Below are 14900 nucleotides of genomic sequence, written 5' to 3'. Positions count from 1 at the left end.
AATGGGGAAGAGCAGAGTTTAATTGCATAACTTTGGTAACAGCCTAGATAGGTGTGTAACTTTCCCTTTTTTAAATGGGATAAGTTAATGGTGCAGGGATGGCACAGTGATGAGAGTGCTTGCCTCCCACCAATGTGGCCCAGGTTTGATTCTGACCCGGTGTCAAATGTGGGTTGTATTTGTTGTTGGTTCTCAGTCTCCTGCCTTGCTCTGAGGGTTTTTCTCCAGGTTCTCCAGTTTTCCTCCCTCCACAAAAACCAACATTTCCAAATTCCAATTCAACCAGGATAGAGGACCTGCATAAAAGCAAGCTAAAGCTGATGTGGCTTCCTCTCTAAAATAATATTGTAAATTTATTTACTTTATTTATTGTAAGTAAAGTTGCTCATCCCCACTTAACATTTACCCCTTTACACTCTTGAGAAGATAACACATTCAATTCTCTATTTTGTCTTCAAACATGTTATACATTATAATTATCCTAATACACAATAGTCAATAGCTAATTTCGTTTGCAAAGCAAATTGAAACCAAACCAAAGATCTCCCTCAGAGCTTTATTATTTAGCTTTCTGCACGCACTGCAGGCCTATGATGAGGGAGCATAATTATCTCCCTCAGAGCTTTATTATCTAGCTCTCTGCATGCACTGCAGGCCTATGATGAGGGAGCATAAATTATCTCCCTCAGAGCTTAATTATCTAGCTCTCTGCATGCACTGCAGGCCTATGATGTGGGAGCATAAATTATCTCACTCAGAGCTTTATTATCTAGCTCTCTGCACGCACTGCAGGCCTATGATGAGGGAGCATAATTATTATACATCAGTTAATGTCTCGGCATTACATTATTGAGCCTGAAGGAATAATGGAAACAGTTTTGAATTACAATTTATTGGATTCCCAGGTAAAATGTAACAGATCCAACAGAAGATTTTGCTTTGAATCAACCGCCTTCCTCTTTATAATTTCCTGACTGAGAACCTGTTTTGTCATAAGTGTATACACCTTCACTGGTCCACCAGTTGATGTGACTGGCACACTATGCTCCGGGTAGTGCCTAAAATATAGACCAATGAAGGACAAATATTAATTTTAGGTTAGAGAGTTTTTCAGAAGGGGCTTAGTAACAAAAGGCTGTTTGTCTTGCATACGTCACCATGATCAATTGACCATGGAGGCCTGGGAGAAAGCCATGTAGGAACTAGGCTGCTTGTGAGATCACTGGTGGATTTCTCTGAGTGACTTCTAAGATCGCAGATGGGAATAACCTAATCAAATAGCTTAAACTGTAAACTGCTTTGACATTTTTTTTTTGCTTTATGAAGGTTATAATGTAACAAATAACTAAACATTATGACTCAAATTCTACACATTGTACCTTCCAAAATAAATTAAACACCATGCGAGTGCTAAGTGCAAGGCTCTCAATTAACTTGCAAAAAACTTGAGCATGATGCACCTTGAATTTATTTCCATGGTGAGAATTCTGTCGGAATTAGAACCTTGGAATATGCTTTTGTTTCAAAGGGAAGGCAATCGCGTACTGAAAAAAGAAGAAAAACATTGCTCAGTCATTTCAAACTCAAATCCAGACACCCTCAAGTCCCAAATTATGTGGTGTTCAGTTTGAGGACATGTAGCTGTTTATAAAAGGGTTATTTGAAAATGGCACTGAGGGTCACTGTTAACACATCCGATGTTTATGTAAATCCTTTTGCTTGTATGCACAATTCTTCTCTTCCCATGATTTCACACAAAGAAATTTACAAATGTGCTTGATCTTGCAGTCTATCCTTTATTTTGCAGCCTTGCCTGGGTTAGGATGATTGAGGAATGTGAATCCTGTAAATCTAAAGGATTATCTTAATTCCTGTTGAACCATATCATGATGCATGGAGCATTTGCACACTAACAAAAGAAGGAAACACCCTAAAACGAGACAAAATATGAATCGGAACACTTGAGCCTTACCTGCTTCAACCCACTCTTCAAGCTGTTGGGCCTCCTTACGAATCCTAGTACGATCATCTAAACTTTGGTAAGACCACAGCATGATGGCTAAAAATAAGATCAATTAAAACAGCTCAAACATAGTCTTGTACACAAATTTCAATCTTTCATAACCATACCACTTTATTTGTATAAACTTACCAGTGTTCACTGGTCCAAATTCAGTGAACCAGATGCCAACTGGTTCAGACAGCTTACAACGGTCTGGAAGACCTTGGACAAGCCTGTGTACCCACTGTTCTGTTTTACCAAGCACTATATCGTACATACGTAGCTCATACACACCTAAAAAGTTTGTAAACATAGCATTTTATTAAACATGGGATAGAGGCCAGGCAAATAGCTCTCAAAATAATGATGGGCAAAATAAATACATGAGCACTTGAAATTTGTTTAAATTTAAATGTCTCTAGGAGATGAATGCAAGAAAGGAGACATGACTCCTCTCTGCTTTCATTCATGTATAATATATATCAGTGATGGACACCTAACAAACCACAATTATAGCACAGTCTCATAAACTTAAGATTCAACAGGCAAGCTTTGAATAGATGCCTTTACAGAGGAAGTAATAATTAATTTGCAACTGAAAAGATTCCCAGCATTAGTCTCTATTGTGCAGTTCCAGAAAATATCCATACTCCCCCACAGAAGGGATTGGAATTTTCTGAGGGGAGGGGAGGGGGGGTCTGGAAGACCAAAAAATTTAAAGAAATGTATGAAGCTTAACTGGAATTTCCAGAGGGGTGGGGAGGTGTTAAAAAAATCCCTTCTGTAGGGGAGGTATGGATATTTTCTGGAACTACACATTGCAAGCTGGTTCCAGCAGTTAATCCAGAACATTTAAAAAGCAGTTTACAGTTACCAGAAGGTCCACATGACATGGTGTCAACATCCTGGCATAACTCACCTCCTGTAGTAAGTGGAGGCTTGACATCAAACCAAGGGACAGCTGTCATCACCACATTATCCTAAAATTAAACATATCAATGTAGACATTGCACCAGCTTATGAAAAATCAATTTGCATACAATCTGAATCCCATGTTAGGATGAGTTCAATAGGGTAGTTCTATCACGATACCAGTGGTAACCATCAATAGATTATGGTACCCATGTTTTGATCTGAATGACCACTGTAATTAATTAACCTGTGTCATGGGTTTTGACACAGGTAGTAATGGGGGACCGAATCCAACAACTCCTCCAGAACTTTTGCTTGCCCTGCAGGAACCCTGCAGGGAATACAGCAGACATGCTTTATTTGTTGTAGCATCTGCTTTTTGCCACATTCTCTGAGGGCATTTTGAGTGGTTGTACCCATGGGTTAAATCTCAAAGAAAATAAAGTTTGAGGATACCAAATGGTGGTCAATGGTCTTATAACACAGTGGTCAGATTAAACGGTTTTTTTTACATAAGGAACAGCTTTTGATCAAGTAAAAAAAACGTGCTGTCATTAGCAAACAAAGTGATCATTAGGTTGCTAATCTTGAATTACCAGTTTGTTTACTAAGTTCAATTGCTATTAGCAAAAAAAAATTATTGTGTGGCTGTTTTAGCTACTCACTGTAAATGTTTCCGTGTTTAAATTTTCTTTTGTGAAGAAGAAAAATAAAAATGCAGTCGGGCTGTAGTGCATAATTATACAGTTTGAAATGCATGCCCCAGGCTGATTACTAATAATTCCACCTCGGATCACATACAGCTATAGGACACGTAATAGAAAAAACCTTTCTTTATTTTGTACTTTGACAAATAAATTAAAACATTTTTTCTATTAATTCCCAGAGGAAGGTGTACCTGCTTCACCAACATTTTTAGCATTTTCTTTATGTAACTGTTGATCCATGTTTTATCTTGTTGAAGAGCTTTCCTTGCCTCCACTCGCTCTGCATAGCTGTCTAAAAAACGTAAATTTTCTGTTATACCTGTAGAAATACAAAGACTGACCAGGAATCAGGCCTAAATTAATATTAGTCAAGATTGCTTATGTTTCCTGAAGTGGCAGGGAAAAAACGGGGGGAGCAGAACAATGAGAAGGGGTGGGTTGGGGTAAAGGTCACAGGAGGTAGAAGAAAAAAGATTGGAAGTCAAATTTATGGAAACATGGGAAGTGAGAGAAAAAGGAAAAGTATTCCTATGGGAGAATGGATGTGGGAAGTGAGATGGACAAGACAAGTACAGGAGACAGTTTAAACTAATAAGTCCACTTCCCTCCACCCTTCCACCCTAGGGAAGGGAAAATTATGGCATAAAAAGTGAAATGAGACATAACCTTATAACACGGGTTTACTATTACTAAGCTTCATTAACTGCTTTTATCAGAAAGAATTACCATATTCCCAAATGTGTGTGACCTCATTCACCCCTCCTATATCACTTGTCCAGTAGCCATTCAATTTTGAATTAGCATCTGATTTAAGGTGGATATATTCATTTGTTAACTGCAGGAATTCAGCTGTAAAGGGAAACAAAAATGGTAATTATTTTTAAAACAACAAGCAGAACAGCCTGAATAGTCAGCTCTCTTACCTTAAACAAGTATTATCTTGCCTGGTACTGGTCACATATATAATTTATGTTACTGTTACAGTAACAGTTTGTACAAACACTCAAGCAATTCTCATAGTTTATCCATGCAAATACATATCAGAAACATCAAACATCTACAACACAGGTATGTGATTATGCAGTCAATTCTCAGTGATGAGTCCCCACCAGAAAAGGAACCAAAATGATTCTTCTGATTACTGACCAAGTAATCACTGATGAGACTCTGATAGGATAAAATTCCAACATGCAACATGGCACTGAAATAGCAACATGAAGGCCAGTAAAATGAGAATTAACTGCTTTTACTTGTTATAATTGCAACAGTAGTGTGCAGACCTTCCAAGAGGGTTAATATAATTGCATAATTACATAATTGGTTTAATATAATTGCAACAGTAGTGTGCAGACCTTCCAAGAGGTTTAAAATTCAGATGGGGAGAGACATACATGCCCCCTCCCCCCCCCCCCCTCCCCCCACCCAACACACACACACTAACAGAACCTCCAGCTTAGTGTTAGGTGAAACACTGTATGTGACATGGGCTAAGGATTTTTTTTGCCCGATCTGGAACAAAAATAGAGGTCATGTTCAGGATTGCAATCATAACTTAGACCAGAACCAAAACTGTTGGAGGTAGTCCTGCCAAGCTGGGGCGGGGGGGGGGGGGGCGGAGGGGTGTGGGGGCTGTATTTTTTCTCACCATAGCGGTACATGTACAAACCCCAGATCGAATTCCCTTGAGCCCTGTGATGATTTTTGGTGGTGAAAACCAAACGGTCGGTTGAAAATAAAATATATTTCCTTACCGAAGGCTTTCGGCTTTACATAGTATGTACGCATCTCGTAAATTTTCGTGTTCTTTCCCCCGGATGATTCTGAAGTCTGACTTAACTTGGCCGACGTGGAGAGTTGATTTTGAAGCCATTTCCCAGCCAACGCACCACAAGTGATTGTACGTTGCAAACCCAACAGATTACGTGCAGTATTTCCAACCACAACAGCCATCAAAATCATAAAATTAAGGCAGTCTCATGAAAGAAAAAAAATTTAGTGGCTCAAAAAAAAATTGCTCAAAAATGGTCAAACTTCTAAAGTCAGCGGTGTTTGCGTGAGAACGCGGGCTTATGGAAATTTCGCGGCAAAGGATTGGAAACTAGAGAAAAGAGGAAGTGGCAATAACTTTCTGCCGGCATTTCGAAAATTTTCTTTTAAAAATGGCTTTGTTCTCCGACCCAGAGACGCATAAAGCTGTTGAAAACGAACTAGAGATTGTTAAGAAAACACTGAGTGAAAAAATAGAGGGGACCGAAATTATTTCTTGTCACCCGGTTGCTGTAAATGTGCGAATCACGTAAGTGCCTTGTTGATCATGAAAATTAAGACTTTCTGGTTTATTTTAGTTTTAAGAGAATAATCATGTCTGTTTGGATATGCTCTGTTGATTCTTAATTCTTCCTTGTCTGTCCTTTAGGAGAACGAAATTCAAGAGTGTTGTTGTGTTGCTTCAGTTCTCTGAGAAGTATCCCACGAGTGCCATTATTGTTGAACTGAAAAGCAAAACTTTACCACCGAGACTTCTAGCCAAAATGACAGAGCTTTGTGATCAAGAAGCTAAGAAATTGCTAGGAAAACCCCAGGTAGGCATTGTAGGTAGATATTTACCGGTAAGGATGTAATATTCTATTTTAATGCATATATTTTAATATTAATTAAATTTAATAGCTTTGCTCCAGAACGTGTTGTCAAGGCTACCACCTGCACTTTCCCCTTTCTCATCATTTTGTCCTGTCGACTGAGCTGCCTCTCTCCTCCACTGATGAGGTTGCTGAGTATTTCATCCTTCTAATGTGACTTTGTTTTATTTACAAAGAATAAAGATCACGCCCCTTGCCCCCCCCCCCTCCCCCCCGATAAATTTGAAGAGCAAATGATAATAGAGAGCGGTAAAGGGTATTGTGATTTGTAAATACGTTACTTTATTTTTCTCCATGAGATGAGAAATGGCTGGTTTTTCCAAGTAAAACATGATTTTTTTAATTACTGTGAACAGTTTACATGAAAATATGAGGAATAAAATTTCATGTTCATTTGTCATGATATTTGATTTTGTCTTCTATCTTTTTTGGCATATGTATAAATAATATTATACAGTAAACAATTTTGTATATATCCCTTTCTATTTATATTTAGTGGAATGCAGTTTTTTTTTTAAATTTGCATGCCAAACAAGAAGTGCAGAAATGAAGAGGACCCCCAACAAGGTTACTTTGGAAGTAATGTTTCAAAATCTCATAGGCTTTGTCAGTCTTTTTCAGTCCTTTTCTGTATTTCTTTCAGGTCATTCCTATGTTGACGTTTGTTCGAAAATTTCTTGATGAGAATCCTTTAATTGCATGCTCTGATGAACTGCAGTATATTAAGACAAAATTATTAGCTGATACTGATCAATTGAAAGTGAAGCAGAAAGCAGGAATTCTCAATATGCGTGCCAATCAAGACAAGTAAGTCCCATTTTCTGCTTATGGAGTCATTTCAAAGTCAGCTTTGCTTTTAAACTTCATTTCATGCACTCATACTCATTGTGAATACATTACCCTAACACAAGCAAGCAAAATGCTTACCAAAAAGCTTTTTGCTATTGTTTCCTCTGTAAATGTGCAAAGTATTGAAAGTGACACAGCAGTGCAATATTGTACAAATATATACAATCATGTACCCTGCTTTAAGTCATAATTCCATACTGCAGTTAAAACCAGGCATTGATAAGTAATCATTGTCAGTGTTTTCCTTGGACTAAGCAATTTTTCACTCTAGAAAATATCCATACTCCTTCCAAGTGGGAGGTGAGGTGACCTCGTGGTTAGTACTTTCGTCTCTAGATCAAGTGGTCCAGGTTCAAGCCCTGGCCGGGGACACGACATCATGTTCTTGGGCAAGACTCTTTACTCTTGCAGTGCCTCTCTCCACCCAGGTGTATAAATGGGTATGCACAAATTTAATGCTGGGGCTAGCCCTACAATGGACTAGCATACCATCTAGAGGAGAGTACAAATACTACTAGTTGCTTCATGCTACAGAAACTGGGATAAGCTCTGGCCTGACAGGGCACTTGGCTCATATGCAGACTTTACCTTACCTTCCTTCCAAAATACCCTACATTGCAGCTGCTTTCCCCTGAAAGAACAGAATTTCTTGGTTTGATCCTCTCCCCACACCTCTGGGAATTTTAGGTTTGCTTTGCAGTTTTCCTTTCAAAAACTTTCTGTTTTGAAAACCCCTCCCATTTGAAATTTCCAACACGCTTCCATGGGTGGGTAAGATATTTCCTGGATCTGAACAGTCAACTAATAATTAAGTCAATCATTCCAAATGAAATTTGTTTCCTTGGCATTTTCTTATAGATATTATCTTGATGTAAAAATAACTGTTCCAGATGACTACCACACTGCTGCTGTGAGGTATGCAAATTATCATAATTGCCATGAACATTACTTGCTTCAAAGTAAATACTGTTTAAGAATTAGTTTCTCATAATATGCATTCACCAAGTTTAATTTAGATGCACAAGGGAGTTCGAAGAGCATGAGAGATGAACATGATTTCATAAATTCTAACTTGCTTCTCAAGTGCTTTCGAAAGTCCCAAGTGTATCTATAACTTGATAGATGCACAGCCAAAGCCAAGAATCACCTCTTCTATGGCATACCTCTTGGAGCGGAAATCATGAATTGCGATGACAAAATCAAACTTCTCTTTTTTCCAAAGACGACAGTAAAATTAAACTTTCTCTCCTATGTTTTCATTATCTTTGTCATAATGTTTTAGAATTACATGTGTTTTTCCTGCTTAGAGCAAGTGAAAAATATCTGGTCAAGGCTGGTTTCCTTATGATCGCAGCAATAATTGCTGCGATCATATGGAAACCAGCCTAGGAACACTGATAAAAAAAATCCAGCATTAATTATAGTGACTCTCAGCTCCCACCCACCACCTCTCTGTGCTTCCTACAAATTATCTCAGTCAAATTTAGCTGAAACACTTTGACTACTGCTGTACTTTATAATGTGTGATTCCACCCCATTCCCCCTTTTAGCAGGGACGTTGTGCAAAGCACGATAGATATGACACCATCCTCTCTAGAACAACAAGATAAAATGACCAAGTGCCAAGTATTTTGGAAAATGTGGAATGCAATAATAAATTTGGAATTGAACCCCTCTTAACTGCTTGAGCTAGTCTTAATACTGATATATACACACACTGAATAGCTCTAAGCAAATGTGAGATCCAATATAAATGTATTTTGTTTTACAGGCATTGGCCTTAGAATCCCAGTCATCATTGCATAAGGTCCCTAGCATCAGAAACATGCACAGGGCACTCTGATGCACCAGTGTAAACTTTTCTGTCATGATTGAATGGGGGTGGGGAGGGTTAAGATACTATGTCCACACAATCAATGTTTTAACAGTACTATTATGACCAGGGTTGCAAATATATGGGTCTTGGTTGTTGATGGTGGGAGCCTAATCAAATGGTGATGAAAAATATTTATCTTCCATTCCCTCATCAATACTCTCACACCTCAAATAGTAAGTTAGAGTCTTTGAATCTTATAACAAACTTTTAACATTGTGTTATTTGGCATTCTCACAGGATAGATCTGAAGGGGTCAAACTTTCCTGAGAACTTAGTAAAAGTATTCTTGGGCCAAGCTGTTGACATTGCAAGACGATGTGTTGAGGCACCCTTACGACGTAGGCCTAAGTATGTAAGACTAAGTCTGCAATAAAAAAGGCATGCCTGTTAGGGCCGATTTACATGGTACGACTTTGTCACATGCCACAAGCTTACGACAGGCCTACGACATGACTTAAGACCATCTACACATGCACAACATTTTCACTTATAAAATTAAACATGCAAAAGTTTGCACTGTGATTTTCAGAGCAAAAGTCCAACAAATGATAAACAAATATTTTAGTTGTCCTGCGCTTAAAAGAAACTTTCTAGATAATGAGATGTTTTTTGGTTTAATCCGTTCAGCACTTTTTGAGAAATGACTTTATGTGAATCAGTCAACAACAATTTCGTCTGCCATTTTAATGTAAGAAAACTTCACCTTCTTCCCCTACTCAGTACAAATTTGTCACAAAATATGTCATTTCTATTGATTTTGGCTATGATTGTCGCAGTGTTTTAGAACATGTTTTAAAATTCTGCGACATTTTTTTTTTTTGATGTACACAAGAATCGTAAGGAAGTTGTATGTTTGATCTACAAGAAACAATTCATGTTGTAGACCTGACGTAAGCTTGTGGCATGCGACAAAGTCATACCGTGTAAATTGGCCCTTAGACAGACCCATAAAATATTATTCACACACATGAAACCAAGACAACAGTAGAAAGTAATTCAAGTCTATTGAACTGATTGGTTAATTAAGGTAGATTTCAAAGCCTGCATGCACTTGCCACAGAAAGGGCCGATGTCATCTTACTAATACTTGACATAGGAGTTGCACTTATGGCATATGGGAATAGACCACTTTCGATATATTAAAATTCAGCTTGTCAGTGAGGCTTAGAGGACACAAACAAAGGAAATTGAATGGCCATGCTTATTCATTTCTTTTGTTTGTGTCGTCTAAGCCTCATTATCAAGCAGAATTTTAATATATCGAAAGTGGCCTATTGTCAGTTCATTCTTTATTTCCAGGATTGTAATTCTAGTTGACAGTAGGTAAAGGAACCTTGACAATTTTTGGTCCACTCCAGGTGACTCTAAACTTAACGACAGCCTTGTGAAAGTGTTTTTAACATGATCTAAGTTTGTCTTTGCCAGAGATCCACCATTTGAACCCAAGCCATCTCTGAAGTTGGTGTGTGATTTCCTAGTTAGTCAGTGTGCCAGACCATGTCCACAGGAGATGTGTCCAGTATGTCAAGGAAAAGCCCTGCCTGAGGAACCACAGGTAATCTGCAATAATAAATTATCTTTTGACTAAGACTGATGTACAGAAAACATAAATTTTCCTATTAGATTGCTTTGTTGGACAGGACAATTTATATAGCTCTTTTAATCAGATGTTTGTCAGTACAAAAAAGATATCATATTAGTCAGGCATGGTCATGGATTTCAGTGTGCAAGATCCACTCTGTTAAGACCTTAAGGTGTTCATGTAAAAATCTTCTAATATTATAAAGATTGAATTTTTTCAAATTTAGACTGCAATTCAATAACAAGTTACTAGTGTCAGAAAATGCAAAGAATATGGGGATCATTGACTTCATTTCAGAGATAAGGCATGTGAAAAAATACCCTGATTTGCAAATTTGACACATTAGGTAACTCAGCATTAATACCTCCATCGTTTTTAGTTAGAAGTAATGAAGATGAGCCAAAGTAGCAAGTATAAGTGGGTCTCATAATTCCAAATGTTGTCATCCTTTCCATGTAACTTTACCTTCAAAGAAGCAATGATTTAAAACTGGCAATTGCAGTTAAATGACGAGCTCATGAGTTGACAGTTTCAATGGAAGAGTGGAATTCAATGGTGTGTGTGAAGCACAAATTTTGAACTTCCAGTATGTTGCCTTTTTTCATTTTTTTGCAAAATGAAACAAAAGGTAAAGGAAGTGATTTACATTTTTGTATCAAACCAAAAATGAGGATCAGTGAACATCCAAGATCATTAAATCCATGCTACTCAAGTTATAAAGCAGTGGCCACTAGCAGTATTATCATACATTTAGCATGCAATTGCATGCTCATTTATAACATGGCATGTGGATTGCTTATGCAGCAAGGATGTGCACAAACAATCTGTATGAATGTCCTTAAGCCCTGATATTCTCCAAGTGGGGCCTTCCTTCCTGTTCAACAAGAAATATACCTAACATAAGCATATAGTTTATTCTGCCAGCTAAAAGACTTACCATGTGCCTGTGTTGTTTAATCTCTAGGAAGCTGTTACAGATCCCACGGACCATCAGTTTGTTGAACGTGTTTACTGTAATCATCTTTTTCATTATGGCTGCCTGGACAAGTACATGAAAACTCCTCCTTTTCAAGGTATGACATTAAGAGTCAATGTGTCTGGGTTTTAGTGGTTTTGATAAACCAAAAGTAGACCTAAATGTTGGTTTTGCTATTTGGAAATCTTTTTCATAGCACAATAAAGCTAATCCAGGAGTATTATTAAGTTTTTAAATAAGAAAGATTTAGAAAGAAAATAATTGTTCATAAAATTTATTTTGGTATTTCACAGGAGGGAAGAAATGTCCGGCATGTAAACAAGTTATTTATCATGAACGGTGGAAAGTGACACCAAAGCTTGCTGAGGAAAGATGGGCACATCATGAGGCCAAGAAAAGAGAACTCTCTGAGGTGGTGGACTTTTTAGGAGACTGCCTCTGACAGCAAATGCAATTCATTAATTAGCCTCTTCCAGGCATTCAGTTAGTTAGTTGGGACATTGCGCAAAAAACAGCGTGTGAAAAAATAAAAAAAGCGCGGCGAGAGGAAGTTTCTGAACGCCTAGAAGAGGCTACTCATTAATCTGAATTGTTATTAATAATATTTTAGTGGGCTAAAACTTCCCCTGGAAAAAATAAGAGTTTTTAAAATTAGGCTAACCAGAGTGCTATTGAGGCTACAAATAGTAACTCAGCATTTTTACTTAAACTCAATATTTCCAGCTCTAAATCATAATGTGGAGAGACTCCCCCAAAAGATGGTCTTTGTAGCTCTCAGAAACAGCGTATTTAACAGATAGTTTAATTTACATGCATTATTTTGCACAGACAAAATCATGGATTAGGCTCAAATTAACCCAAGAATGGATTTGGTATTCTCTAATTCTCAAAATCACAGTCAAATTCCAATAAGGACTTTTTTTTCTGTGAAAAATTCACATAATTTCATGTTGGCTTCAGCTTGTGAAGAGGTACTCTAGCAAGGAGCGTGGTAAAAACAGTGACACCAAGTTTCTCTTTCCAGTTTTCCCTTTGCTTGATTTATCCATGGACAGTTCGTTTCACCCTTCAGCAAATGAATTTCCCCATTAGAGAGCCTGCTTACAGGTGAAGCTGACTTAAATCAGAACACAAGTTAATCTCATTCAGTAGGCTACTTTCGATATATTGAAATTCAGCTTGGTAGCGAGGCCTAGAGCAAACAAGAGAAATGAACAAACATGCCCATTCAAGTTTCTTTGTTTTGCATCCGCTGGGCTTTGCTGCCAAGCTCAATTATAATATATCAAAAATAGTCTATTCGTACTATGGCTCTCTTTGCTTGTTTCAACATGTTACATAACAGCTCCACAATGTCCAGTTGTTTCTAATATAAGGGCCTAATTAATCTACTAAGTATTACTGATACATGCTCTATATAATTTTATAATAAAAAGCTTTTAATGTACAAGAGGTGGCCATTTTTTCCCTTGTTTAATTTAACCCACTGACGCCTGTGCCAGCCGTAACCGGCCGGCCTTTGTTCCACTTCTGACGTCATCACCTTTGACCAAATTTGGCAACACTTGCACTCAAGTTCTGCAGGAGGAAAAGATCTTTCCATTGATACCCAGGGGCCCGTTTCTAGAAGGTCCCGAAAGGTTTTCGCAGCCGGAAAGCCATATCAAAATCTCAAACCTTATGATTACTGAGCTGTTCTATTCACATATTCTTAAATATGAACAGAGGTTCTCTTCATACGAGTAGTTTCAGGCGTATACACCTTTCCGTTTTTAGATACAGATGAACTAAAAATGGCTTTACGGGCCCGAAAAGTCTCCGGGCGTTTCGAGAAACGGGCCCCAGATCAGATTGATTGGGTCAATTGAGCCTGAAATATACATGAAAACGCTTAGAAATTTGAGTACAAAACTCGGAACAAAGTTGCCCCCAAATACACTAGACTGCTTTCTCGGGAATCCATGAACTGGAAGAAAGCCCAGTAGAAAGTCAACAACTATAACAAAAATATAAAAAGAGAAAAGGGAAAGGCGGAAAAAAAAACTGAAAAGCCTAAAGACGTAGGTCATTTTCGTCTCAAAATCTTGATTTGTGCGAGCAGTGGAAAGAAAGGCGTTCTGTCATGTTGCAAATGCTTTTTTGAGTAGATCGATAGACTGATAGCTCATTGTTGAACCACGCGCAATCTCGAATCTTGAAGGTCCACGAGACAGACAGACAGACAACCTTAACCTAAGCACGCTCGGGAGCTTGTGGGTTGTGCATAATAAAATTAAAATTATATTAAAACAGCTAGACAGTTATCGGTACATTTTTTACCAGTGGTCTGCAGTAGTCCTGAGTCCTGGCAGGAATTCCTCTAACATTAAGATAGTAACAACAATAAAAAAACAAGTAGTAGATGTTACATTCATTTGGGAAAGTTGAGCCCTATCCTCACAAAGCTGATCGACAGTTTTCATTAACAGAGTCGCAATACACAATTTCAGGAGGCTGATGAAGGAGAAAAGGATACGTTAAAATGAAATAAGTGTAATAAACAATGAACGCGAACGTTTTGGTCCAAATCTACTGTTGTATATCCTTTGCAAGCGAAGGAAAATATATTTACCGTAAACTTCCAATAGTAACGACCCCTCGAAAATAGCGACACGGGAAAGTAACGTCCGAAAATCGTGGCCCGTCATCATAGTAACAAATCCCGAAAGTAGCAACCCCTCGAAGATAGAAAGCCCTCCAAAAGTAGTGACCCCCCCGCCCCGCCCCCCCACCCCCGAAGCGGAGATAGCGAAATTACTTTGGGTAACCTAATTCTAGGCCTCTGCAACAAAGGAAGGTATCACTTATGCCACGAAAAGTTGTGAAATGTCAATTTGTGATATATCAGTTAATGTTGCGCCGACGGTTAAACCAAAACCAGTACAATTTTCATCACGTAACAGGAACGTACTATAGGAAACTTTGGTTCAAATTGATATCATTTTCAATAGGTGCGTTTTAATCGGAACGTTTTTTTCAAATTTAAGTTGAAAACTCGACCATTGCACTGAGATATTGTTTAAAAAGAAGACTAACGTAGACTTTTTAAGGTTTTACAGGACCCCTCTGATAACAGTTCAATCTTTACTGATGGGCTTGTCCTGTCTTACTATTCGTTTTAGACAGAGCTCACCAATTCGGTAGCAACATCATGAATTAAACTGATATGAAAAATTGCATCTCATATTTTAAGAACTGTTTCTACGAATTTCCTCCTTTTACTTCGCAAAAAGAGCTCAGTCGTAACAACTTTAAATACGTTTTTTGCTCCCCGAAAGTAACGAGCCCTCGAAAGTAACGACCCCCCAAAAGTAAGAA

At 38.0% G+C, this 14900-nt stretch overlaps 2 protein-coding genes across 3 annotated transcripts; one reads left to right on the top strand and one right to left on the bottom strand.

Annotated features, from left to right (window-relative positions):
• Positions 1 to 876: 876 nt before the first annotated feature.
• LOC110044802 (protein NipSnap homolog 3A-like) lies at positions 877 to 5657 on the bottom strand. Of its 2 annotated transcripts, XM_020750388.2 has the most exons (8): positions 5373 to 5657; positions 4348 to 4470; positions 3813 to 3913; positions 2922 to 2982; positions 2153 to 2296; positions 1973 to 2059; positions 1461 to 1544; positions 877 to 1058 (listed from the first exon to the last, which is right to left on the bottom strand). In XM_020750388.2, the coding sequence occupies exons 1-7, from the start codon at positions 5578 to 5580 to the stop codon at positions 1468 to 1470; spliced, it is 801 nt and encodes a 266-aa protein (XP_020606047.1). In that variant the 5' UTR covers positions 5581 to 5657; the 3' UTR covers positions 877 to 1058; positions 1461 to 1467. The 2 variants fall into 2 exon arrangements, with proteins under 2 accessions (XP_020606047.1, XP_089151393.1); XM_089295267.1 differs by lacking the exons at positions 877 to 1058; positions 1461 to 1544 and having other exon boundaries at positions 1796 to 2059.
• On the top strand, positions 5657 to 12993 carry LOC110044801 (uncharacterized). Its single transcript, XM_020750387.2, has 8 exons — positions 5657 to 5917; positions 6038 to 6203; positions 6904 to 7067; positions 7968 to 8024; positions 9223 to 9333; positions 10411 to 10540; positions 11532 to 11640; positions 11837 to 12993. Exons 1-8 carry the CDS (start codon positions 5781 to 5783, stop codon positions 11983 to 11985), a joined length of 1023 nt encoding a protein of 340 aa, XP_020606046.2. The 5' UTR covers positions 5657 to 5780; the 3' UTR covers positions 11986 to 12993.
• The last annotated feature ends 1907 nt before the right edge of the window (positions 12994 to 14900 follow it).

This window comes from Orbicella faveolata, unplaced genomic scaffold, assembly GCF_042242905.1.
Source record: "Orbicella faveolata isolate gen_17 unplaced genomic scaffold, um_ofav_v1 contig_1, whole genome shotgun sequence".
Lineage (NCBI taxonomy): Eukaryota > Metazoa > Cnidaria > Anthozoa > Scleractinia > Merulinidae > Orbicella > Orbicella faveolata.
This window is presented reverse-complemented; position numbering and strand designations above follow the sequence as displayed.

Coding starts and splice junctions, on each gene's coding strand:
- LOC110044802 (XM_089295267.1), bottom strand. CDS start 5,580: ATGATTTTGATGGCTGTTGTGGTTGGAAATACTGCACGTAATCTGTTG. Junction 4,471..5,372: donor TGTAAAGCCGAAAGCCTTCG/GTAAGGAAATAT, acceptor TTCCCTTTACAG/CTGAATTCCTGCAGTTAACA. Junction 2,297..2,921: donor GCCTCCACTTACTACAGGAG/GTGAGTTATGCC, acceptor CAAACTTTTTAG/GTGTGTATGAGCTACGTATG.
- LOC110044801 (XM_020750387.2), top strand. CDS start 5,781: ATGGCTTTGTTCTCCGACCCAGAGACGCATAAAGCTGTTGAAAACGAA. Junction 8,025..9,222: donor TACCACACTGCTGCTGTGAG/GTATGCAAATTA, acceptor GCATTCTCACAG/GATAGATCTGAAGGGGTCAA. Junction 9,334..10,410: donor CCCTTACGACGTAGGCCTAA/GTATGTAAGACT, acceptor TGTCTTTGCCAG/AGATCCACCATTTGAACCCA.